The 24497-nt window shown below is 44.1% G+C and overlaps 1 protein-coding gene across 5 annotated transcripts in view; it reads right to left on the bottom strand.

Annotated features, from left to right (window-relative positions):
• Positions 1 to 24497, bottom strand: part of macrod2 (mono-ADP ribosylhydrolase 2) — a 361037-nt gene that overhangs the window by 27698 nt on the left and 308842 nt on the right. For all 5 annotated transcript variants that reach the window (XM_070840882.1, XM_070840883.1, XM_070840885.1 and 2 more), the window contains exon 9: positions 1529 to 1607. In XM_070840882.1, the coding sequence (XP_070696983.1) occupies positions 1529 to 1607 (79 nt within the window). The remainder of the gene's footprint in view (positions 1 to 1528; positions 1608 to 24497) is intronic.

Raw genomic sequence — 24497 nt, 5'->3', positions numbered from 1 at the left:
TAGGTGAGCGTGGGCTAAAAATATGTATCTGCCTCACTCCAGACAATGACCCTGAGCGGGAATGTCATACCCATCCAGCCACTTGGTCTATAATGGAATTAGCGTCCTCTGTGGCCCACGCATACACAAAGAGCTGTGATAGGGAGGTCTGACCCCGGAGGTCAAAGGGCACATGACAGCTGAGACACTGTGATGAGGAAAAGCACTTGGTGTGGCATCACGGCGTGCTGTGGGAGCCGTCTGCAATGACCCCGCATTTAATCCCAGACTGACCTCTGCCTCCCTCATTAGCAACTCATTGCATGATGGTAAACAATAGTTTTTAAAAAGTTATCTTCTGATTATGTAGCTCTCAAAATCTTTCTTTTCTCCCTCTGTGACATGCACAGAGCCCGTCGTTGTGTTTCCTCTCTGTTCCCAGTCACGGCGAGATATAGGGCATTTATCCACTGACAGCACTTGTAAATGGCGAGAGTGATAACTGGAGAACAACAGCTCCAGATTCTCATCTCACAGCACTAATATGATGAGACGGGTGCTGGGTGCATGGGGGCAGGCAATATAATTAAGGTCTCTCCCCAGAATGTAATCTTTCAGGGAAGAGCCTGGGCGGGGAACAGGATAGATGACGGGAGCGCAGGGGGAACAAAACACTCTCCATCTGGGAGCAGCGAGATGAAGGCCTGAGAGCCGTTATTCCGTTGGGGAGGTGGGGAACGAAAAGTGAGGTAAAAGGGAGGTAATGCTAGGCTGGTGCAGCCAGCCAGCCTCTTTCAGCTCCCCAGCTATTAAACTCAATCCTCCATGGAGCCCCCATCAGAGCTGGTGACTGCTCCTGGCCCCCGAAGAAAGATGATGGCATGAAAGGGGGGAGGGAATTGAAAGAGGGACAGAAAAGAGAGTGGGAGTAGAAGATAATGGATGTTTGTTTATTTCACATACAGAATTGAGGAGCGGTAACCATGGACGGTCAGTGGTTACTATGCATCCCTGGATTTTTAAGTTCTTGTGGGAGACTTTCACTGCCGGGGACCATTATTACAGTCAATCAAATCTGACATTAAAGTCTCATCAGAATATCAACAATTATGTAAAATGTCAGCTTGCTGGATCACTGACAAGAAGTCTAACTATTCCAGTCCTATTAAGCCAATCCAGAGAGAACCTGACACTTGTTTAACCAACTGTCAGCACTCTTAATCACTGTCACTCTTAATCTCCCAAATGGCCGTATGGATGCATTGAATTTGTTTACATATGAAGATGTCACCAAAGCCTGACAGGCCCTTAGACCGCTGTTTCCAGGAACAGCATATCTCTAGCTGCAGATGTTTCTTAGGAAACAAAAGGTAGCAAAGCTACTCATGTCTATACAGATGGTCAGCCAGGTAGGTGGTGGCATCGCATGAGCCTCCGAAAAACACAGTATCGTTATCAGTCATCAATACATTAGCTAGTTCAACTCAAGGTGACAGATGAAACCTAATGATTAATACAATACTAATCAGGTGGCAGTAAACACACGTACCTTGAAAAGTCTCAGACATGTTCTTCTTGTAGATGGTGAAGTCGGTCTCGAGGAAGACACAGAAAATGACCCGTGTGATCTGCACAGGACGAAAGAGAGACAGAGGAGCAGTGAGTGCACGAGCTCATGGCAACAAAGTCTCTGGTGAATTACACGACGGGTAAAATTAAGTGGACAAGTTTAGATCTGACAACAGAAGTCACAGCCATTCAGAAGTCTAATTAGTTACCCTGACGATCCAGACCACCCAAACTAGACCTTCAGAGACAGCTTTTAGAGAATATTACAGTACATTACATCATAATAAGCATTATTGGACGGGTGACTGGTTAGAGCGGAGCAACGCAGCATCAGACAAAGTGCAAAGATATGAAATTGCAGTATTAAATACGAGCAATGGAAAGTACTTTAACCCAAAATGGAAATTACAAGAGAAAATGGCAAATAAATGATTGTGCTGTGCTACTAAGAATCATAAAGACTTAATTAAATATTGAGAAGAAAAACAACATGCAAATAAGCACACTGAAGACGTTCAGTAGAAAACAAGATCTTTTTCTTGTTTTCTGTTTTCACGTCATAAAAACAATACAGACAATGGACATAATGTATACGTCCGTCTCTGAAGCCAGATATAAGCTATAAAAAATATTTGACTGGGGTTCATAAAAAGCAACAAAAACAGCCCAGAAATAACCGTTAGCTGCTCTTTTTCTTTCTCTGGATCTGTATCTTTATTACTGTGCTGTTCTGGAGCACGGACGTGTTTCAGTGACCACTTTGGAACAGTTTAGTGGTTTACACACTAAACAATGACCTCCATGTGATATATATTCTCAACAATGATGAAAATAAATCTACTGCATGGAAGTAAAAGCCTGTCTGCTGATGATCAATGCTGCATACTGAGATTTCAGACTGAACACCATGAATGAGCTGGTGTTCTGTATCTGTTCCTCATGCTTCCAGGCTGCCTGAGCTGTGCACTCTGTACAGTCAGAGACAGTCTTTGTTCATTATTTGAAAAGAGGAGCTTCACACTCAAGAACAGTGTTGGCATTATATTTTTATATATATATATCAATCAATCAATCAATCTTTATTTATATAGCGCCAATTCACAACAACGCTTTCCATAAAGAGCAGGTCTAAACCAAACTCTTTAATTAGAGAGAGACCCAAAGATTCAGGAATTCAACATTAAAGATTCAAGAATCCCCACATGAGCAGCATCAGATGTTATATAGAGCAACAGTGGAGGAAGAACTCCCCTTTAACAGGAAGAGACCTGGAACAGACCAGATAATGAACCTCTGATGTGGCTTACAAAGTTCACATCGGTTTCCTGTTGATGCAGAGCAGCAATGGCTGCCGTACCATGATGATAAAGAGCTTCCACCAGCATGGAAGAGGGGAGGAGATTAGAAAGCCGAGAGCTTCCTTTCTGTTTGATGAATAGAACAAACTGTGATGTCAAACAAAACCCTGAATGAGCTCACAGGCTCTTAACCCTGACAGGGAGTCTATAACGACAAATTATTACATATTAATTAACTTCAAGCATATTTGAGTTATCTTACTTCCATTTGATAGTTAAGTAGGAAGCTGACTTGTTTTTCACCCTCAGGGAAAGTAAATCCTGAATACTTGATTAATTCTGGTCCAAATGCAGGAGAGGATGATGGAGCTGGAGAGCACCATGGTGCCCAGACATACACCACATAACTGGTCATCCATTCATTATCTGTGCAGCTTGTCGTGGGGGGGGGGGCAATCCCAGCTGACACTGGGCGAAAGGTGGGGCCCATCCTGGTCAACAGAGACACCAGTAAACCTAACCTGCACGTCTTTAGAGGAAGCCAGAGTGCTCTGAGAGAGAGCACAAACACACACAACCACCAGAAGCTTCTTGCTGTGAGGCGACGGAGCTAAACAGCAAACAGCCCTCACAGAACGGTGTGTGACTTCACATTACACAGACAGCGTGGTTCTCATGGACTGTGCGTGCTGTGGACTACTTCTGCTTTATAAGCACTGATATAGTGTAAAGCTATCTGTGACAATGTGTTTAAAACAAGAGAAAGACAAAGAGGTCACCTCTTTGTCTTTCCCCCTCAGTCTCAGATGTGCAGGCATCAGTCACAGTCACAGAGACGCCTTCCTCACCACGGCAGGAGATAATCGCTTGACTGAATAATGGCAATTTTACACAACAGCCATAATGGTGGTTATCCACTCCCATCCTCCTCTGTGCAGGGTAGTGAGGTGATGGGGGACTAAAGGACGCTCAGCAGCTTTAGCCCATCTCTAACCCTGCCCGACACAAGGATCCGATTGAGAGAGGCACCCTTCTGGTGGTCATACTGACATATATCTATTAATACTTTATGATCTATGCTTTGGAGTAAATGTTAGGAGCTGCATCCAGGATGGTAACATTTCACTTTGCCAGATGTCTGGGTGGTGGGGGGGGGCGTTGTTTGTAAAATGTAGACTCACTCTGTCAACCCCTCAACCCCTACAGAAAATGAAAGAAAGCTTTAAGCCTCCTTTGAAGTCATGGGCTCGCTGACAAACAGATTGTGCAGAAACTGATAATATGCCAAGATAGAGCATACCACTGGGTGCTGGGGGGCCACAGGACGGCAGCTCCCCAGGATTTTCCATTACTCTTTTATGGAGCTCAATTCTAAAACTGACTGCCCACTGTGAAACAGGATGAATCATCAATTCACGCCCTGCATTGAAACCCACAGAAATACCGGTGAGTGAACACACACACACACACACACACACACACACACAGACACACACAAACACACACACACACACCGCTGATGTTGTGTTTGATGGAGGAGTTAAAAAAATGGAGACTCTTAGTATCCATGTCATGCAGACTCTTCTTTCTGCCTCTCCCTCTCTTTCAGTCTCTGTTTCTGTTACAGCATGTCCACATTCAGCAGAAGGCTTGGGCAACTTCTTTTATTCTATAGATCAGAAGCACATCGTATGGTCTTTGACAGATATTAGCCAGACCAGGATGCCAAACAAAAACCAGAAATACCAGTATGGAACACTGACACCCCGTCTGTATCCAAACAAACACTGTCAGCCAAGTCTTTTTAAAAGTAAAAATGAATCAAATACAACAGAGAAGGTGATCTATGACTTTTTCTTTGAAAAGTAAATTCAACCAGTCCGTACTTGAAACACTTAAAACAGCTTGTTCTTTCAAAGTCAACCAGAGACGGCTTATCTCCTGGCTGCACACACACAGGCCTGGATAGTCATAGAAAAGAACCCATTAATAGTTGGAGAGCATTTTCCTGAATGGTCGTCTCAACCAAAATCACATGCATCAGTTTTTTTTTGTTTTTGTGTGGATTATGTGATGAAGACATCGTCTGCTGCATACTGATGTCTTCCTGCATGATAACACATAGAAACAAGAGTACGGCTGGTAGAGGAAGAGCTATGGCTGCATTCGTATTCAAAGGACGGGACATACAATTAGTATCACAGGAAAAAAACATCCTCTTCTGAGTGACTGCAGAGTATTAAATGTTACTAAGTACGTCTCTTCATATTTTCTATTTTGGAGAAGAAGCCCAATATTTTGGTCTGAGGCAGCGAGGTGTGTGTGTGTGTGTGTGTACGTGTGTGCATAGGTGTGTGTGTGTGTTCTGAGTGTGCACCCTGCAGCCGCCAAGGTTGAAAAAGTTAATGGAAGACTAATTAGAAAGCTGGGATCACGGCATGCTAGCCTGCCTAGCCATTACTCATCCCTGATTGGAGGGCCTTTGCCAAAGGGTGAGCACAATATGATTGGGTCCCCCGGTTGCATATGGCATGGATGGCCGTCTTGACAGAAATGTGTTCGGCACAATAAGGTGCGAGGCTGCTGCTCTTGACCTGCTGCTCTTTGAGGTGTACTTGGTGGAGACCAAGCCAGCTCGGGCTGGAGCTGAGAATCCAGCTAGAAGAAGGTATTTATACAGAGTGCATTTTTCAGGCATTCTTTTAATTAAAGTCAAATCAAAGTGATATTTTCAATTAATTAGAAAATATGTTGAACAAGTTGAGCCACTCAGTTTCAACAGTGTAGCATGGGGATCCTTAATTTTCTATTACACCATAAAGACATTCATTTATGATGCTGCACTGTAAAATATTTAATGATGGAGGTTATAGATCTTTCAATTATTTTAATCCTCTACAGGACACCTCATTCATTTAGTCTAATCGATTCAAAAACAATGCCTCCTCGTTGTAATCAAGTCATGAATATACACTAAGAGGAGACTAATTAAAATGATAATGCCGAGGTGCAACCTACCACATTGTAGCTCATTTGCATGGCGCATCAAATGCAGAGGAACAAGATTTTGCTCTGTCAGTTTGTGTTCCACCGTGTTAATAAGTAGCACGACACACGATGGAAGCGTCCTTTACTCACATCTCTAGTTTCATGAAAAGCTGTACGTATGAGTTTTAATTTGTGAGTATATGTGGCTCATCAGTCTGGTACAGGGCTCACCAGGTGCCCCAGACTCCTACTGGCTGGCTAACAGATGAGCTGTCATAGCTGGCCACCCATGCCCATAATTACATTGGGGGCACTGCCAGCAGAATCTGACGTGCAGGCACAACGCGCGCACTTTTGCTACTTGCATTTCCTTCTTGATTCTGTCACAAACAATAATAGGGACAGGTTGCCCTAGCATGTCTGCTCCAGCTGGAGCCCGAACCCAAGGGAGATCTGTGCCTCTGTGTGCTGTGCCGCCTCGTTACCGGGGCACCAGCTCAGACACAATCCTGAACGGTCGCATCCAGATGGACGACAGCGACAGGAGACTGATGTACAGTATCAACGCTGTCTGTCTGTCTGGCTGAAATAATTCATTCATTTGTCTTATTTGCTTATTTCCAAGGTCATAGTGAGTAAACAGCAGCATGCACTGTGTGGAGGAGAACCTGAGCAGGTTACAATACATCAGACACACACACACAGTAAATACATATTGTGTTTCCTTTGTTTACCATTTATTCATCTCCGACATGACATATGAGTGCTGTGCTTGTGATCATGCCCTGATAGTACATGCCGTTGTTTGAGACAGATTGAATAATTCCAACGAATTATTTCTGAGCCAGAAATATCCCCTCATACAACACATCCTTCTAGCTGCATCATCAAAGCCATAATCAGCGAGCGCTTGTCTGCTTTGTTGTCAGCCGCGCTGGATAGGATAGAGGGTTTACTTTGAGGCAGGTGGACCATATCCAGGCCTTATTACTGATGTAATTACACACACCTGCGTCCCTCTCACTGCTGCTACACAGAGCCTGCAGCTTGGAAAAGCACAGGAAATCTCAGCTAGGCTCTGACAGGCATCCATATTCAAAGCTGTGTAAACAGTCTGACAAACAGAAACATTCCCAGATCTTTCATGACCATGACAGCACAACTACTGGGTCCACGCTGACGCTTAAAATCTGCTCATCACTGAGACACCACTCGTGTCCACTCCCTTTACCAGCGGTGGGGATTATGTTGGTGGCAGGACTGACAGCGGCAGCCAGGCACTGGCACCGGCTATTCAGGTGAATCTGTGAGCAGCTCCTCCATTTGACTTTGATTGACTCTGTCTGCCGAGAGAGCTGCAGCTCCACCTGCAGCAAGCTGGTGAATTATCATTTCAAAGAGGTGCCCAGAAAAGGTTATCCCTTTGAACAAAACGCCTCCATCCATACATCAAAGAGAAGCCTGACATTGGTCTTTGAGGAGGCACAGTCCCGACCAAAGCCTGGAAAAAAGTGCTGGGCTCAAATTCTTATTTTCCAAAGCCGCTCGACATTAGATGCCCACTATATCACGATAAGGGCAATAGGATAGTCAATGGAGTCAGCTCAATAATGCTAAACAGACGACAGATTTTGGTAAATGCTTATGTACACAATTATGCACGAGTGCTCAGCACAGTGTGACTAAATAGGAGTGATAACATTCTCGTTTAACTGCCTGGTTATTTCATCAGCGTACAACATCATCGTGCTGCTTCTGAGGCTGTACGCAGTGCAGAATATAAAACATTTTGACAGGAAAATGCTGTCTTGCTAGATTCAGAAAAAAATCCATGAGATAATATATCAGCAATTTGTATGTTAATTCAACAAATGCTGTGTGCGCCTCACTTTTTCTACACATAAGAGCTGAACAAATAGTTCTCACTGTATTATTCAGCCTTCATTGCAGCATAGCACTGTAGACAAAAATTGGAGTACAGCATGCTTGAGGCATCTAGCATTTTAGCTCACATTTTCAAAAATTGTTCTCTCAAAGTGAAAGAGACAGCATTTGACTTTCAGAGGCTTTGAGCCGTTGCTGCCGGCTCGCACTGCCAGCAGCAGCAGCACAGCACTATCTGATTTAAAAAAAAAGAAAAAGCAGGCATGATTTTAGCAGGAAAAACTCTCAATTCATTTCTTTATATTTCATATTTAATCTCTCTGAAAGAGGAGGGCAGGCTTTATGGATTTTACATTCTCCAAATTTTGCCAATAAGAACACCAAACACAGTGGCTGCAGATATTCTGTGGTGGCTTCTGCACCTCTGTGGATTTGTTCCACCGGAGTAAAAGAAAATGTCAATAACCTCCCACAGGCCACTGACTGACATCACCTGACTGCAGCTATATGTTAAGTAGTATATAACGACGACAGTAATGGAAATCCTTCCCCAGCAACCAGAGGACCGATAAGCACCTTCAGGGAAAAGTCAGGGCTCCCAGTGGCCACAGAGGTTCGAGGTTCACAATACCACAGCTTCTTTTTGGCTCGTGACCAATGGTACAATAGATCCACTGGACAATCTGTCAATTAATATGGATGGTTAAATAATTATAATGATGGAATACATGTGTTGTTGAGTCTCTACAGAATAGTGTGAGGGTGAAGAATTGGACCATTTTCTAATCATAAAGATGAGACGGAGTGCAGCTGTGGACGAGGTCAGAGGGGAATTATGAAGGAAAGACTAATATGAAGGCTGTATCTATGATCCATGGCTGCATTAGTAATGATCTGACCTCTGGACAGCCACTGGCCTAGAACAACCTCTGCTGATGAGGAGTGTGAGTGTGTGTGTGTGTGTGTGGAAGGTGGAGGAAGGGTTCCTACAATAACTTGTTTAAATGTACAAGGAATATATGAAGCTAAACTTTAGTGTTGGGCTTAAAAATAGAAATGGAGTATTTTGCCTCTGGCTCAGGTAAACTCACGGATGTCTCATGTCTAAAGGTGTGCTGAGCCTAATTAAGTCATCTATCAAGAGCTCAGATGATGGATGCCTGTAGAGCAATCCTCTAAAAGGACAAGAAACAGTAGACCTCAGTTTGTAAAGAAGAACTACTCTTGGGGGGGGGGGGCGTGTATATCCTCCTGCATTTGCTGACAAATCTAAAAATACAAGCAACATGATGACCAGCTCATCAAAACGCTCCACATTGCTACTAGTGATGAAAAACAGGGCACAAAGTGCAATTTCTCAGGAACTGAACTGAACCTAGGAGCTTAGATTTATTGTGTTTCTCCAAAAATGCTCTTTACTCATAGCAGAAGTAGTGTACGCCATTGGCCCACAATGTTTTCTTCTTCCTAGGATCTTGCAATCTTCCACTGCATGAGTTCATCTCTCCTGTTGAGCTCCTTTAAAGCGATGACTGGCCTCTGACACCTCTGCTATGCTCCCAAGTCCCATATTGACCACCAATAGGCAGTATTACATGTCAAGTTGAGGGATTGGTGCTTTGTGCGGATGTGTCAGGCTCTGTGTCTGCTCATCTGCTCTGCAGGATCACACAGGGGTTATCCTGCTTGGTTGTCAGATCCACTAATATTTTCATTTTTCCTGTTTCTATTTAGTCAATACCTGCCCACTCTCTGGGAGGAGGCCAACAAGAGCCCGCTCAGCCCTCTCTGAGGGAGGCTGGTGTGTGCAGCCAGGTACAGACATCCTCTGAGCTGAGCCCGTTACGCCACGCTCATGTTGGTGGAGTCATTACACGACGTGTTTCTTGTCAAATGGAAACAGTTTTCCCCCTTTTGGGTCAAGTCTGTTCAGGGAAAACATCGTCTCAGACAAATGAAATCTACTGATGTGCACTAAAGAAAATAAAACAATACAAATGTCTCTTTTCTGTTTTTCAGCTAACTTGTTTTTGATGTTTCCCTGCAGGATTTGAAGAAGTCAATGTTTGTCTCTGTGTAATGTTTGGCACGTCGGGCCTCTCCTTTTCAATTGCATGTTTGCCCTCTCTGGGCCTGACTGGTTCTGAGGGGGTTTCCAGGGAGGAAATATGTAGTGTGATCCAGCCAGGTCCTCTCCAGTTTGAGTATCACACAAAAGCTGCCAGACAAATGGGAAACCAATCACAGCTCCCCATGGCAAAACCGCCTGAGCTGCATACAAGCCTGGATCTAGAAAGGCACGGAGGAGGCACCAGTGACCTGTAATTTATCTAACAAACATGTCCGCGTTTCTTTGGCAAGAACGGATGAGCTACAGCTGCTAGCACTCAAGCTGTGTCTTCGTCCTGTGCATTCTTATTAGCGATGATCTCCAGCCTTGTAACGCACTTAAATATGATGATGCAGATGAGTGTGTGGGTTGTGCGATCTCTTGCTGCATGGAAATGCTAATAACGTTTCCATTTCTCTGAGGTTTAACTTATATGTGGCGTATTTTTTTTCTTCCTGTGGAGGTTAATGCCAGAAGGTCAGGAAGAACACTCATTAGAAAGTACTCTGCTTCACGTACACTTTCTCCCAGCAAAAGCTATTACCCCTTTGTTACTTTTATAACACAGCCCATACAGGATGCCAACACAATGTTCTGGCTGAAATATTAATATTCTTTCCTTTTCTTCCTGCTCATTTACCACCTGCATTAGAGCTGGCACTGAACCCTCAAAGAAAAGGTTCATTAAAACCCTTTCTGCACTCAAAGCCAAACAGCAATACAATCGGTTGGGTAATACTCATTATTCCATCTCAAATCTAGAGACGGACCTCCCATATGGAAAACCTAAATCTAAATCCACTCATTATACTACTGAAACCATCCTGTGACAACATTAATAGTTACTGGAGGTTTAAAGAAGGATAAAGAAACACGCCCCAGAAATTAAAAGACAACTGAAAGTGAACATGTGTTACAACAGAGGTGATCCTTTCACATTAAAATGCCATGATAGCAACTGTGAGGTTATGGCAGATTTACACACTGCTGAACGGAGCACAGGATGGGTGTAATGGCAGGAAATAAAAAACAGAAGAGCCGATCCTGAGAGCAATACCATATGGCCGTGTGGGCGACATCAAACGGTGAAGCGAGCCTCAGACCTGAGGTGCTGTTTGACATGACTTACAAAGTGGAATGAAGATCTGATCTGGACTTTGTCAGATGTGTCAAGCAAAGTTACAACCTCTTGTTGAATGTGAGCTGTAGAGAGCGTCAGGGCTGTTTATTTACAGGGACGGGATGGCAGGAGGTAAAATGCTTTTGGAAAGGCCAGCGGATTAGGATTACCTCGGAAGTAGAGAAAACAGTTTAACATTACAAGACACATAAATCATTAATAACTAGATCAAATATGTACATGTCGCACTGTTAATACTGGGCTCTAATAGAAAGACAGGAAAACAATATAAAAACAGTGCTAACGGGCACAAATGTTGTGAGATTGTCTGGTTGTGATGTCCTCTCCCTCTGTGTTGCTCCACCTGACAGCAGCAGAGGGACAGGAGGCGTCTGACGGTGTTTGCTCTGGAAATAGGAGGCTGATTATGTATCATATATCAACTAGGAGAGAGTTAAACCGTAGAGATTTGTGTTAAACCACTGTAGGTTTTCTTTGGTGACACACAGCTGTGCAGTAGTCTCTCAAAGGAACAGTTTTATTATCACGACACATCGGTTACCTTTACAGCTGGCCTGAACACGCACATCTCACATCTGGATATCTGTTCTCCATTCAAAGAAAATGTGAAATCAAAAAACATCTGATCCATCTTTCCCTTCCCAGAACACAGGCTTGTGATTCCTTGTGTCTTTCTGGCTTCCTCCTGTTCTGTGTGTGTCCCTGTGATGTTTCTACGACCACACCACTGTCTGTCTGCTTGATTTACATGTGAGAGCATCATTTCATTTAAATGTAATTTGGAGATTCTTATCATCTTGTGTTGGGTGTTAATGTCACCTGACGTGTCACTGGCAGCCTCTAGATCAACCTTCATCTAATCGCAATCGGATTTTCTGCACCTTGGCTCTATCCAGCAATAATCCAACCAGATCGCCCTCTTTGGTGCTGATGCGTGGTGTGACGGGGATCAGAAATCATGTACAGAGGAACACCATCTAAATAAGGATTAGGGTCTGTGGTGAAGGAAAGAATTCTTCTAATTAGCCAAGTCCTGCTTTGACACAAGTTTTGTTATATGCTGAGAAAAAAAGAGTTTTGCCAAGATGAATCTCTTTCTAGTTAAATAAAAGACCACAGAACACAAAACACTGTTGGTTTGATGAAACTAATGGGAACAAAATTCCTCACTGAATCACATGACATCACATGTGGAAGAGTTTGAATTTTAAAAACTGAAAAGTTTAAAGCTCAATGCAAAGAAACCCTCTTACAAATAATCTATAAAAAGGCAAAATGAAGGCAAGAGTTTGTCATCGTCTGCAGTCGTATCAGTGCAGCGAGGCCAGAGAGAGAAAGCTAATCCTCTCTGGTCTCCCTGATTTGCATGATTTCTCTCAGAGAGACTGTAATATATCTATATTAGTGTCAGTGTCCTTACGCATGTTTGCCGTGCTGCACCACAGGGTATAGAGCCGCATGCCACTAACCCACAGGCCACTCAGAAACGAGGAGGGATCCCAATAAGGGCCTTAGAGGACACTGGCACAAGAGACACAATTCAGATCACAGTGGAGTGTTACTAAAATAGGCAGCACCGTGTTTTCCACACACCAAAGTACAAGAAAGAAAATATTCAAAAGATCCCCAGAGTAGCAATGAAATTGCTAAAGTGGGTCTTATTAGCATGATTAGTGGAAGAAAGCTCTGTGCTCAACTCTTGAATATGAATCAAACCCTTTCACTTGTTGGTGAATCAAAAAAATATCTACATGAGCTACAGTTAGCAAGGTGCTCCTACTGAGGGGAGAAGGGCTGCAGAGCAGGAGAAGAGTTCATTTCTATGCAACCGCCACATTATGTGACGGTGCTGAGGTAATCTGTGTCACACAGATAAAGGGTCATTCCACACAGCTCGACAGGCTGATGTTTCCCAGCCTCCCAACTCTCCTCCAGCTTTCCACAACCATCCCAAGGAAGTCTCCAATCAATACAGTATCTGTTACGGTCTAGCTGTCGCTTAGAAAATCAATGACTTCCCATTTCTAGCACTGTTTTCCATGCTCTCTCTCGTGAGCTGCCTTAAACCTGACTAGAACCAAAGCAAGAGCTAGTTATCCCCCAGCCTCCTACCCCAGTGACTATACACAGGAGTGACATTTTGTTAATGCAACAACTGTGTAACACAGGGCACACAGTGTTGCTGTAATTAATAATGCTAATCCAACATCATTTCATATGTGCACTTAGGAAAAGACAAACAAGGATAAGTAGGAGAAGAAAACACAGTGCAGAGAGGGCATGATGAATGAGCAGGCTCACTAAATGACTAATACCAGGGGACAGGACAGAGTATTTCCCCCCCGCTGTTAATACTTTAATAAACAAGGACAACCACTAGTAAAAGTAAAATATCCAGTCTAGGTACTAATTAATGTCCCTGATAAATATGGACCGTTAAAGACGTGTCGAGGGACTAATTAGATCAGTGGAAGAAGAGTCGCTAGCGATGCACTTATATCACATGGGACCGCGGTATAACGAGGGAGAGCGCCCACTCTGTCATGTGGCGGAGACCCAGTTGACTCAGTCTTGAGGAAATCCTCCCTGCTCCATCAGGAGGAAATCATGGCCTAATATAATATCTGGAGATCCGTGAGCAACAACCAACAGATAAACCAGTGGCAAAACAATGAAATGTGATTCGTCTTTACGGCCACTTAAAACAACGTCTGAGCTGTAAAGAGGAGCGAGGATGGGGCTTTTAAGGGAGGGAGGAAAAACATCAGGGTGGTGTGCTGGAGCAGACCAGCCCCCCCCAGTCAGCCTGCCTTAACCACACCTCTAACCAGGTCCAGGTGGGAGCTCCTCACTCAGAATCTCTGCTCACTGCCAGATCCTCAGAAGTGGGTCAAGGCGACACCAGAGAGGAAAAAAAGAATCTCAAGCAGATGCAGAAGTGAAGCGGCGGACAAAGATGCTGCTGTATTTGTAACACTGCTAAAAGGAACCTGTGGGTCTTAATGTATTCCATAAAGCCATCTCCCCGGGATGACAGCAACATGGAGGAATACAGCCCACATGACCCGTGACCTCTGGAAGCACACTCCCGTATTGCTATTCTGCATGCCTGTGCTTTGACCTTTTCAAATCCCTCTTTAAAGGTTGCGTGTTCCTGTGTCTGTGGGCTGACCAGGCTTTGCAGGAGCAGCCGGTTGAGTGAGCGCACCTCTCCAAAGAGTGACCTACAAAGCTATTGTATTAAAAGAACCGTATTTATCACCGCTCTCCACACCAATCTGTTCTACCTGCTGCATGGAAAACATCCGGCAAACTCAAGTGCTCCTCCACTCAACGGTTGGAAAAGCTTTTTAGGCACGACTGGTTAGAGGGATCTCTGAAAAGGAAGCCTATCGCTTGGCTGCTTTGAGAGGTGGAAATGCTATTCAGGAGCCCCTGAAAGTTTAATCAGTCTGTGATATGTCTGTGCTGGGCCCACTGAAACAGGGCTGAGCTCCAGCAGGTCGCTGTGTTTTAGAAACACCACTGTTCCTACATCTGCATGCGTTTATCATTTCATATCTAAAATTAATGAAACTAAATGAATGATTGCCCAAACACTGTTGTTGAGAGGCATTAAGTCTCTAGAGGTACGTGTTTTAAAACCTGCATCAAACAAATACAGACAGAGCGCTGACATCAAGGATGTTAACCCTTAAAGCCAGCAGGAAGGCCTGAGAGTGAAGGTTAACCTGAGGATCTCCACTCGGACCGAAGCCCTTCAGCCTACAGTTTCTTATTTCTGACAACTAAAGCTGTGAAGGCCTTCAGAATAACAGGCTCCAGAGAAGGCTGTAAAGCAGAGGCAACAATAAATTGATTACCAAACAGACTAGGATGGATCTGTTTTGACGTGTGTATTAACCATCCCAAGTAGCTTCTGTGCTGTCAGCCATCAGCCTGCATCCTGAGCTGTGGACAAATACAGTCAGTGGTGTATATGTGTAGCATCGGAGCCTGTGCAACAGAGCGTCAGCGTCTGAGTTGTACATCACAGTAGTGCTGTCATATAAGTAAATAAAACTATTAAAATGAAATAGTTTTCAGGCTACAGTCGACCACAGAAGAGTCCACGTCATATCAGCGGCTCTGATTTAGCAACAAAACAAAACAATTGGCTGCAAACACTCTGTAACCATGAGCAAAGAAGCCCGAGGCAAACAGAGCCACAAGTTCCCCATAATTCCTCCAATAATCTAATTAAGATACTGGAGCCATGGCAAGCTAATGCGAGGGCTATGACACATTTGTACTCTAAATACTGTGGCGCTTTATCTTTGTTGGGAAAATGGAATTATTTCCACAAATGCATCTCAAATCTGATATCCTTCTCTCCTGAAATGGTTTTGTTTTGCCTGCCCTATCTCATCTGCTCATCTCCACTCCAATCTTATTGCTAATTCTTCCAAGACAGGGACACAATGCAATTCCATTTTAATGATTAAAAATAGAGGTTTCTAGAAAACGTAACTAGGTTAAATAAACAGTGGAACTCCGACGGGCATAAAATCACGGCAGCATAGTTGTTAATCAGATATTTATAGCTGGGAGTAACAATGTTGTGCTGTGATCCGTCTCTCTCCACAGGGATGTGTCTGTGGCTCTGTTCTGACGTTCAGTGTATCAGTGTCCTGCCGTCTCAGCCACCTAAACATACAGAGGCACATGGTGACAGGAGTGCACAACACGCTGTCCTGTGTCCTGCAACTACATCTTTAATTCATGCACCGTGCCTGTGACGGGCTCTCGCCTTGTTTTGGCCGATGGCTGCAGGTCCAACAGAGGTGTGGAGGGGCGGGGGTGCTAATACGGAGGTGTACGATGGGCGGGTGGGATTGCATTTACAAATAAAGGCAGAATGTGAGAATTTCAAATAGAGATCACTTCCTGCTTTGCCGTGGCCGCAGGTCAGCAGGGTGAACGGGCAGCTTTGGCGTCACAGCCCCGCTGATCACACAGGAAGGGAACAGGTCGCCGTTTTATCACCAGATTTATATTGAAAAAGCAGCTGAGAAAAGATCACAGCGGCACGGGGGGGACCCCAGACGTATACCTCCCCTGCTTTCACTCACTGATAAGGTGCCGAGCCCGACAGCACTTTCATTTCTTCCACTTGCTTATTTCATATGATTGAGCTTTAATTGGTTTTTGTGGGTAACATCCCTTTGTTTTCACTGTATTTTTATCATCAAGATTCAGTGTGACACGTTGAAGTCCTCCTGTTTTTGTAGCACCAATCTACTGCAAAATGAAACTGAGCTTTTGTGAACAGGAGGGTAACCATCAGGAAGGAATTTAGTTTCTCATTGATCTTAAAAATTACAAACACAACGTCTCCCTTCTTCCCCCGTGCTGCTCAGCAGACATTCAAAAACTCTTGTTGTTGTTAGAATATTCACTTTGAAGAAGTAAAAACCATATGAAACAGTAGACAAAGAAGCGTGTGAGGTGGTATTTGTAAAAGCAAAAGAAAAGGGATAAAAGTAACCTCTGCCATGTTACATCCAGCAGGCGCTGTGGGGGTGCAAAAGAGACTTCACTACGTCATTAACATGGAAATGCTGTGAAAGTGCTGAAGCAGTGTACATTATCACTACCTAGAATGATAACACAGATTTACATTTTCTACTTAAACTCATCTTTCCTCGATGGTGTGCAATAATTGGCACAATTTAGTAATCTGTATGAATATGAATGGATGAAGCTACCATAGTATATATTATATTTCAAATCAGCAGGCGCATCTATCTTTCAGCACGCCCCAATTAAATTTGACATTTTGTATGAGGCAGCTTTCAGCAGTCAGTGGTGTGTGTTTATGAATATGTATTCCTTTTACGGTGTCAATTAAGCATTGGATAAACGTCCATGATATGCTTTTCACGAGCTTAAGTGTAGTCAAACTAATTCTAATTAGCTGGTTTATGTGAGAGGCTCAGATTAAGCGTAAAGAGCTGCGGATGTCCCACCGGCACAAGGCTACGAGCCCATATGTGTGGCTGTGTGTGTTTTGTAGGAATAATAAATTGTCTCACATGTTTTACACTTCAGAGTTGTTCAGCCTCAGTGCTTAGTGGATTTGCTTGCCAAATTTCCTATGAAAAAAAAAAAAAAAACCACACACATCTGTGATACATTTCCAGAGCCGGTGGTTGATGTGCTTTGGACAGTGTCATTAAAACATCCCAGGTTACGGCCGGTTATAAAAATGCTCCGCCGTCCAGGTGTCAGGAGACATTTACTGGACTTCCTGAGGCTTTGTGAGGGAAAAGAGGATTTGGACATTTCATGAAAAGACAAGAAAGCGTGCATAAAAACCTCTTCACCTAAAACTGCAGGAAAGCTTCCAGAATGAGGATTAAGGGTTCAACTTCCATCTGTGTGACGGACAGACGAGTACTTAGCAGACAATTATAATCCGTTAAAAGCTAATAAAAGCACCATCGTGCTGTTTCGGCATGAGGTGAGCCAGGCTGGGGCTGATGCCGGCTCTTTCCCTCTGATTGGCTGTCTGTTGATGAGAGCTAGACGTCCTATCTACAGCTCCGGTCCCAACAACAGCCGCAGGCTTAGGAGGGCAGAGGTCAGGCCTGGGATCACATCAATCACACATTCACTGTGAACTCTACTTGGGTTAATTTGGTAACTAATTTATCTGAGATGGGCACATATCTGCCTCGCATCAGTGTGTGTGTACGCCTCGTGGATGTAACACTCTTCTCTATTGCTCTGTTGAGGGGAAAGCAACTCCCGTGTGCCTGCTTCAGTGTGCCGCTGCAGTCGGCATGAGATCAAAATGGGACTACGTTTTGATGTTTCTCTATCTGATAAAAAAAATACTAATAGGCTGAACACCCCTCAATATGCACAGTCCTGAAAATAGAACTCTGACTGTGAGTGCCAGTTTGAATTTGGGTATGTGCCACTGCAGGACAACCTGAGGTGTCACCACTTTCATCTGCTTGCACTCAAGTACATCAGGGAACTCATTAGTGCGCCGGTCTTGAAACCAAAAACTCAGCATCCCTGTTATTTAGTCAGGGAAACATCTGCACGGTATCCATCCCTCCATGCTCCGCCCAGCGGCCGAGGTTAACGGGTTAACTGGTATCCACGACACACTAATCACATGTGTATGAAATCAATTGATTTATTGACTTCAGCGGTGTGTTTGGCAATATCCTGCTCTGTGTATAACGTATGTAAGCAGCTATGAATCTGTCTGTATCATTCAGTGGATAATCGCAAAAATACAGTATTTAGGAGAAACTGGTAGATTCTTTGATCTTGGCATGTGGCTCTAAAGCCTTTAGCACAGACATGTTGGGGAAGCTTTGTGAGCAGGACTACAAGACACCTCCGTAGCCATGAATAATGCTGAAAGGTAAACGGAAATGAGACATCTTATCGCTATTCTCCAGTGAGGGAGGTAGGGAGAGGGCCACAATGAGTCAAAGGTTCAAGATGCATTTAGAAGGTGCCAAATGCAGGTTTGTTTTATTATCAGTTTTGGTCCACAGCTATATAAACCTATCACAAATGTTATGCCTTTATCTCTGCTGTTTGGATGTACATGTGAGCCCAGAGGATGGAAATATTTATTCTCTTGCTAGCAATGGATAATAGGTCGTACCTTTGAGCCAATGGGCTTTCAGGAGAGGCACAAAGACACACAGTGGAGATGAATCAATACTAATGATAACATGAGCTGGGTGCAGTGAATCAGCCTGAGTCCGGGCTTTGTGACCTGTCACATTCAGACGTAAGCCAGTGACTCCAAAGATTAAGAGGAGATCTTGGCTGCGTGTCTGTTCTTGGCCTGTAGCTGAAATGTTTTAGTGGTCCTTTAGATCCCTCCTGTATGCTTCGAATCACAAGCCAGTTCCTTGAGAGATGGCCGTGAGCACAGTCCTCAGAAGTGGATTGTGTGGAGACCTGATGTAAATATGTGCAGCTGGCAGCTCATGTGGTTTTGTTCATTCAGCTCGGCTCGTGAGTCTCGAGCTGAAAGGTACAGTATAGATTTCTATGAAAATATCTTTGTTTTACAGTTGGTTTTTTTCCCCTTACTTGGTTTGAAAGGTAACCTCTTGAAAAGTACATCCACCATCTGAAAAACATTTAAATGAGTGCTCTCTATATGAACTCACATGAGTGCTCTTCAACAAAATGAAGTGACTGAAATGGTGTCACCCAATAAGACTTTCATAATCACAGCCTCTGTGTGGTTTCTGGATGCAGTCGTTACTCCATGTGACAGGCTGCAACATATCTGACTATCTAGACCACTTGTGAAGACTCTGACTGACATGTCTGACATCACCAACATTTACAAATCCTGCAGAGTGCAAAATGAGGCTGCAGCAATAGAAAAGAATAAACGCCTTTCTTCATGGAAGCTGAATCCACGGTCTCTCCAGGTTACAGCAACTGTGCCAATTTAAAAATAACAAACAGAGACACGCTGCCTTCAGGGACCCAAAGCTTTTACTGCAAACTGTAACAGCCTCAGCAGTGATATCACACAGTTGATAGATACTTCCAAATAAGATATGAGACATGGGTTCTCTTGTGTGTTACCTCATAACCTTTCAATTATATATCGTGATAACACTTTGACTTTTATTGTAGATATGATGTTGATAAATGTCACATAAACTGTGAAAAAACATAATGCTGTCGCTCAGGCTCTGCAGGAACCACGGAGCATCTGACAGGATGAGATGGTGCCAGAGCACAAGTTAACGGAGGCACTGCTACATGCGTTTTTACAATCCACAGTTTAAATCTATATATTTTTAATGACCACGTCACTGTTTCTCTGAATGTGAATTATGCATAGGGCAAATGCTATCTGGTTCACGCTAGTTCGATACTTTCAATGCCTGTTTTTCATCGCATTCCAGCCAGGGATGGAGATGATATCCAATGAGTCAGGCACTCTTACATCAGGACTATTCCAACCACTTTATGCTTTTGGAAATTACATTAACCTTTTTAGACACAATTTTCAGAGGAATTTGAATGCGGCTAAGTATTGCGTCACTAATTGACTACTTTGTAAAAGAAATGTGGTGGAAAATGACAAGATTATTAGATACACAGAGAGAGACAGAGAGAGAGAGAGAGAGAGAGGAGGGGGGGGATGTAATGAGGTGGCAAAGAAAAGGGCTTGCTGATAACACCTACAAAAATGCCAGGAAATAACAGGACCGCCACACTGAAAGAAACAAACTTGGCTAACATATGCTCACACACACACACACACATTCAGACTCGAGCAAAGTCATAAATGCACAACCACACAAGGAAAGTCACATTTTGCATGAGAATGTGAACAAAGATGGCGATCACAGTTTAACTCCCACAGGCCGCCAATGTTGCCCCCACCATAAACATGTTAAATTCAATAAAAGCTTGATACTATTTTAATAAGAGGAAAGGCTTGAGGCTTAAATAACTTTGCTTTTCTTTCACTGAGCCCCCCCCCAAGATCACATTTCTCAATTTCAGGCCTTTTTCTAATATCCCCCATCCCCTGCAGGAACACTTGTATGTTTCAGTCAGTGTTCAGTAAGCCGCACGGGTTCACTCCTCTAACTCTTACCACATGTGCTCTGACTGGGGGCCAGATAAAGCCTCGGAAAACACAGCCATGCTTATCTCCCCACTCAATTCTCCCAATTATTACTAAATAAAAGATCAATCCAAACGTACTGCTGACATACTGCGTGACAGGCTTGACACAACACACTCTCACGACTTTAAAGCAAAATCTACATCAATTTAGATGGAGCATTGATAAGGATTGGGTTGGGAGAAAAAAGAGGTGACTGATATATAGAGGGCATATGAAAGTATCACAGTAGATGAAGAAGAGATGTTTTTCATCTCCTGACACAAAGGAATCTATGAAAGTCTGCTGCGACTCCCCTTAGACAGACAGAAAGATCTAAACGCCGCGTCTGAATTCTTTATGAGGAACCGATTCATTAATTTTTTGTCTCTGGCATCTGGCTGTCACAGATTGCCACACATTCATTTCTATACTTAACTTTTATTTACACTACATCATAATCCTCATCACAATTTGACTGAAGTTTAGTGATCTTGTTTAGACTTAAAGAAAATTAGACATAATTCTCATTAAATTCAGCCACATTTTCTCTCACAGCACATTACTGCAGCTACCCAAATGTTAAACAGTAAAACTACGAGGAATGAGTGTGATTACAACTGTTCACAGCTCCAGCCTCATTGTTTTACATGGTACGCTGCACAGAAACACAGAGGCAACACTTATTACACAGCACAAACACTGCCGCAGGTGTAGATTGGCTTGAACATATAAAGATGTACTAATCCTGAAATGGGCCATGAAATACTCAGGACTGTAGATTATTGCTGGTCGCACAGAGGAGCTAATCAGCTCGCCAAATGAATGATGAGGAGAGCAGCAGAGAGGACTCCCTCTCGCTCTCCCCATTATCCGGCGACGTGCAGAGAGGCTGCCTGGTGTGAACACACAGACGTCATGCCTGTGCAGTGGGCAGCGGCTCACGCTGGGCGTCCCGCACGCATCAGATAATTGGTAGAGCGCCGCCACGTGAAGCAGCGTGCCAAGGGGACAGCGTGCAGAGAAAAACACACAACTTCAGCAGATGGTTTGACTGATGAACAAACAGCATGCGGACAGAGAGGTAGAAATAACCAACCGCCTCCTGAAAATATATGAAAAGCTGTGGAGTCAGAGAGAGGAAACGTCGAAGCGTGTGTGTGTGTGTGTGTGTGTGTGTCTACACACACCTTGACTGACATACACGACAACAAAAGTAGAAAGATCTAACGCTGACTGACAGCAGATTCATTCATTATCACAAAACACTGGTTTCTATCAGTATTTCCTAACAATCCCAGGTGTCAGGAAATCAAAAGGCAGTTAAGCAGCCATGCAGGAGGAGAGAATCAGATGTGTCACAGTAATAACAGAACACCATATATTGGGCATTTGATGACACAATAAACAAGCACTCTGAGCCAAAGAGAGTACTGCAGCAATAGCAAAAAGGATATCATTATAGCCCTTCAGCCGCTTTATTCCACAGTGTGGGTCAGAAGAAACAAACTAACAGCGCTGAATCAATGTGACAGGGTTAATGACTGTTTCTCTCTTCTAAACTCTGGCTGTGGAGCAGCTGGGCCGCAGGGAGCCCAGGTGACACTTACACTTTCTGTCATATCCGCCCAGTCACACTCCATTTCTTCACCTCACTTCACCGCCACGACGCCATGACGCTCCCTCCCCAGACACCAGCGCTCAGCCACAGCGCCTGGGCTCCTCACCTGCAGGCCTCACCGGACCCCAGCGAGCGCAAACCAAAGCAGGAGGATAATTACACCCACATCACTTTATTGATAGAGAGACAATCAGACTCCGGTAAAATAGAACTCACAGCTTTTTTGGTTAGTTTAATTCTAATTATGTGCCAGATGGGTGAGGCTTGACACACAACATGACGATACTAAAAGCTCAGCTTGGAGCGCTTCAGGATGTTATTCACACTACCGGTCACTGGCTGTATCCACATCCTCTGGTGCAAATAAATGAAGGAAACACTCTGTATTACTAAATATGCACTAGTATCATAGTATCACCTGGATGTCCATAACCTACAATGGACAAATACAACAACGACACATTTATGTCGCTGAGATGCATTAAGTAGATTTAATTCAATATTACAGACACCTGCCAACATATGAGAATAATAATCTGCTGGAAAGACAAAAATTCATGTTGGTTTCTTCTATTTAAGAAGGAACAATGCACATTAATTAACATCATTAGCCACACAGGCTAATCCTGATACTCAACATTAAAAGAAGCCACAGAAGAGCAGAAAAGCACGACCACAATAGTTCAAACATAAATCATCCAGGCCTCAAACACATTTCTGTAAGCTAACCTGATCTGTAAAGTCAATACTAATCCACAGTTAATTCATTCTCTTAAATCCATAGTTAAAATTAAACTCTTGCAATGACGTCCAATCAAAACTGTCCGTGTGTGAATCTGATTATACAAACATGAGGGGATTCAGAGAGCCACAGGCTACGACGCTGTGTCCATGTGTGTGTGTGTGTCCGTGTGTCTGTACATGACGCTGGGGGAACAAAGTGTAAGTGGGTTAGTGTGTGAATCAACTCCATGTGTGAGTGTTTGACCACACTTTGGAAAAGTTGCTGATTTAGTGCAAAAGGCCATCTGTGCCATTTTCCCTGACCTTCATGGGGCTGTGACTGTGACAACGAGCAATTCCCTCTCTGTAGGATGGCTTCGTGTTTATAGTGTGTGTGTGTGTGTGTGTGTGTGTGTATATATATATATACACACACACACACACAGAAGATATATATATAAATATCAGAACACATTTTTGTGAGGCTCTCAGTGTTTCACATTTCACCATGATATCTTTACTTTGGTTCTGATCTTCACTCCTTAGTCTTTACTCTTTACACAAGAGGCCAAATATAACAGCCACCATAAACAAAGTGATTATCAATTAGCAATCAGAAAGACTGCTGCTGAATTGAACAAGAGCAGAAACAGCTCCTGTGAGTGTGTTGCTCCCCATGAGCCAGTGGTCTAGTGTCCCCCCACACTGACGGTGACCTCCTGATTTACTCCTTTTTGCCCCGGTCACAGCACTCTGTCAGTACAGAGTCCACCATCCAGGAACACATCAGCACCCAAGGACAGCACACAGGCCTGGCTGGTCAGCCCGAACAAAATCCAAACAAATAACCTTCCCCGCTGTCACAGATTTACAACCCTCTGACAGGACCGCCCGCCAGAGAACGACGACAGCTCGGCACAACAGGGATGAATCATCCGCACCTTTTCCTCCCCACCTTCGAGTCGGTGAAGCGCTGATGAGAGCGCCGTGACATCACAGAGCTCGAGATGGAGCAGATGAGCCTGATGTCTCTGAGCTTTCTTTACAAATTGGTATTGAATGCCTGCTGTTTAATTCTCTGGGCTGTTGGAGCTATCGTCCTGATACTGAGCTGCGATCAGCCCTGGAGGAGAGGATAAACATGAGACATTAGAGGCAGAGGGACTCTTGCAGATGTGACCAAGTTGCCCCACTTTCTGCCACATGCTCCTTGGAGCTCATCCCGCCTGAGGAGCCTCTTTCTTTTCTCTCCTTCCCTTCTGAGGGTGAGGGCAGTGCCAACCACTAGTATGGCTTGTCCAGGGGACGGCGGGCAGACTGGTTCCCAGCTGGGCTGCTGCTGCTGAAGGGGCTGTCATCGCTGCCACGTCGCCCTGGGCACCGCAGCAGGACCGAGCTGCTGGTCCCTTGATCGCTGTGCTAAAAGCTCATCTGTAAATGTGCAGGGCCAAAGAGGCCACTCGTGTCTAACTGCTAACGTGGAAGCAGACCAGAGAAGACGGAGTTTATCTCCGACATTAGCCAGCTGA

This window comes from Pempheris klunzingeri, chromosome 12 (assembly GCF_042242105.1).
Source record: "Pempheris klunzingeri isolate RE-2024b chromosome 12, fPemKlu1.hap1, whole genome shotgun sequence".
Lineage (NCBI taxonomy): Eukaryota > Metazoa > Chordata > Actinopteri > Acropomatiformes > Pempheridae > Pempheris > Pempheris klunzingeri.
The sequence above is the reverse complement of the archived record's forward strand: the minus strand, read 5'-3'. Positions and strand labels throughout refer to the sequence as shown.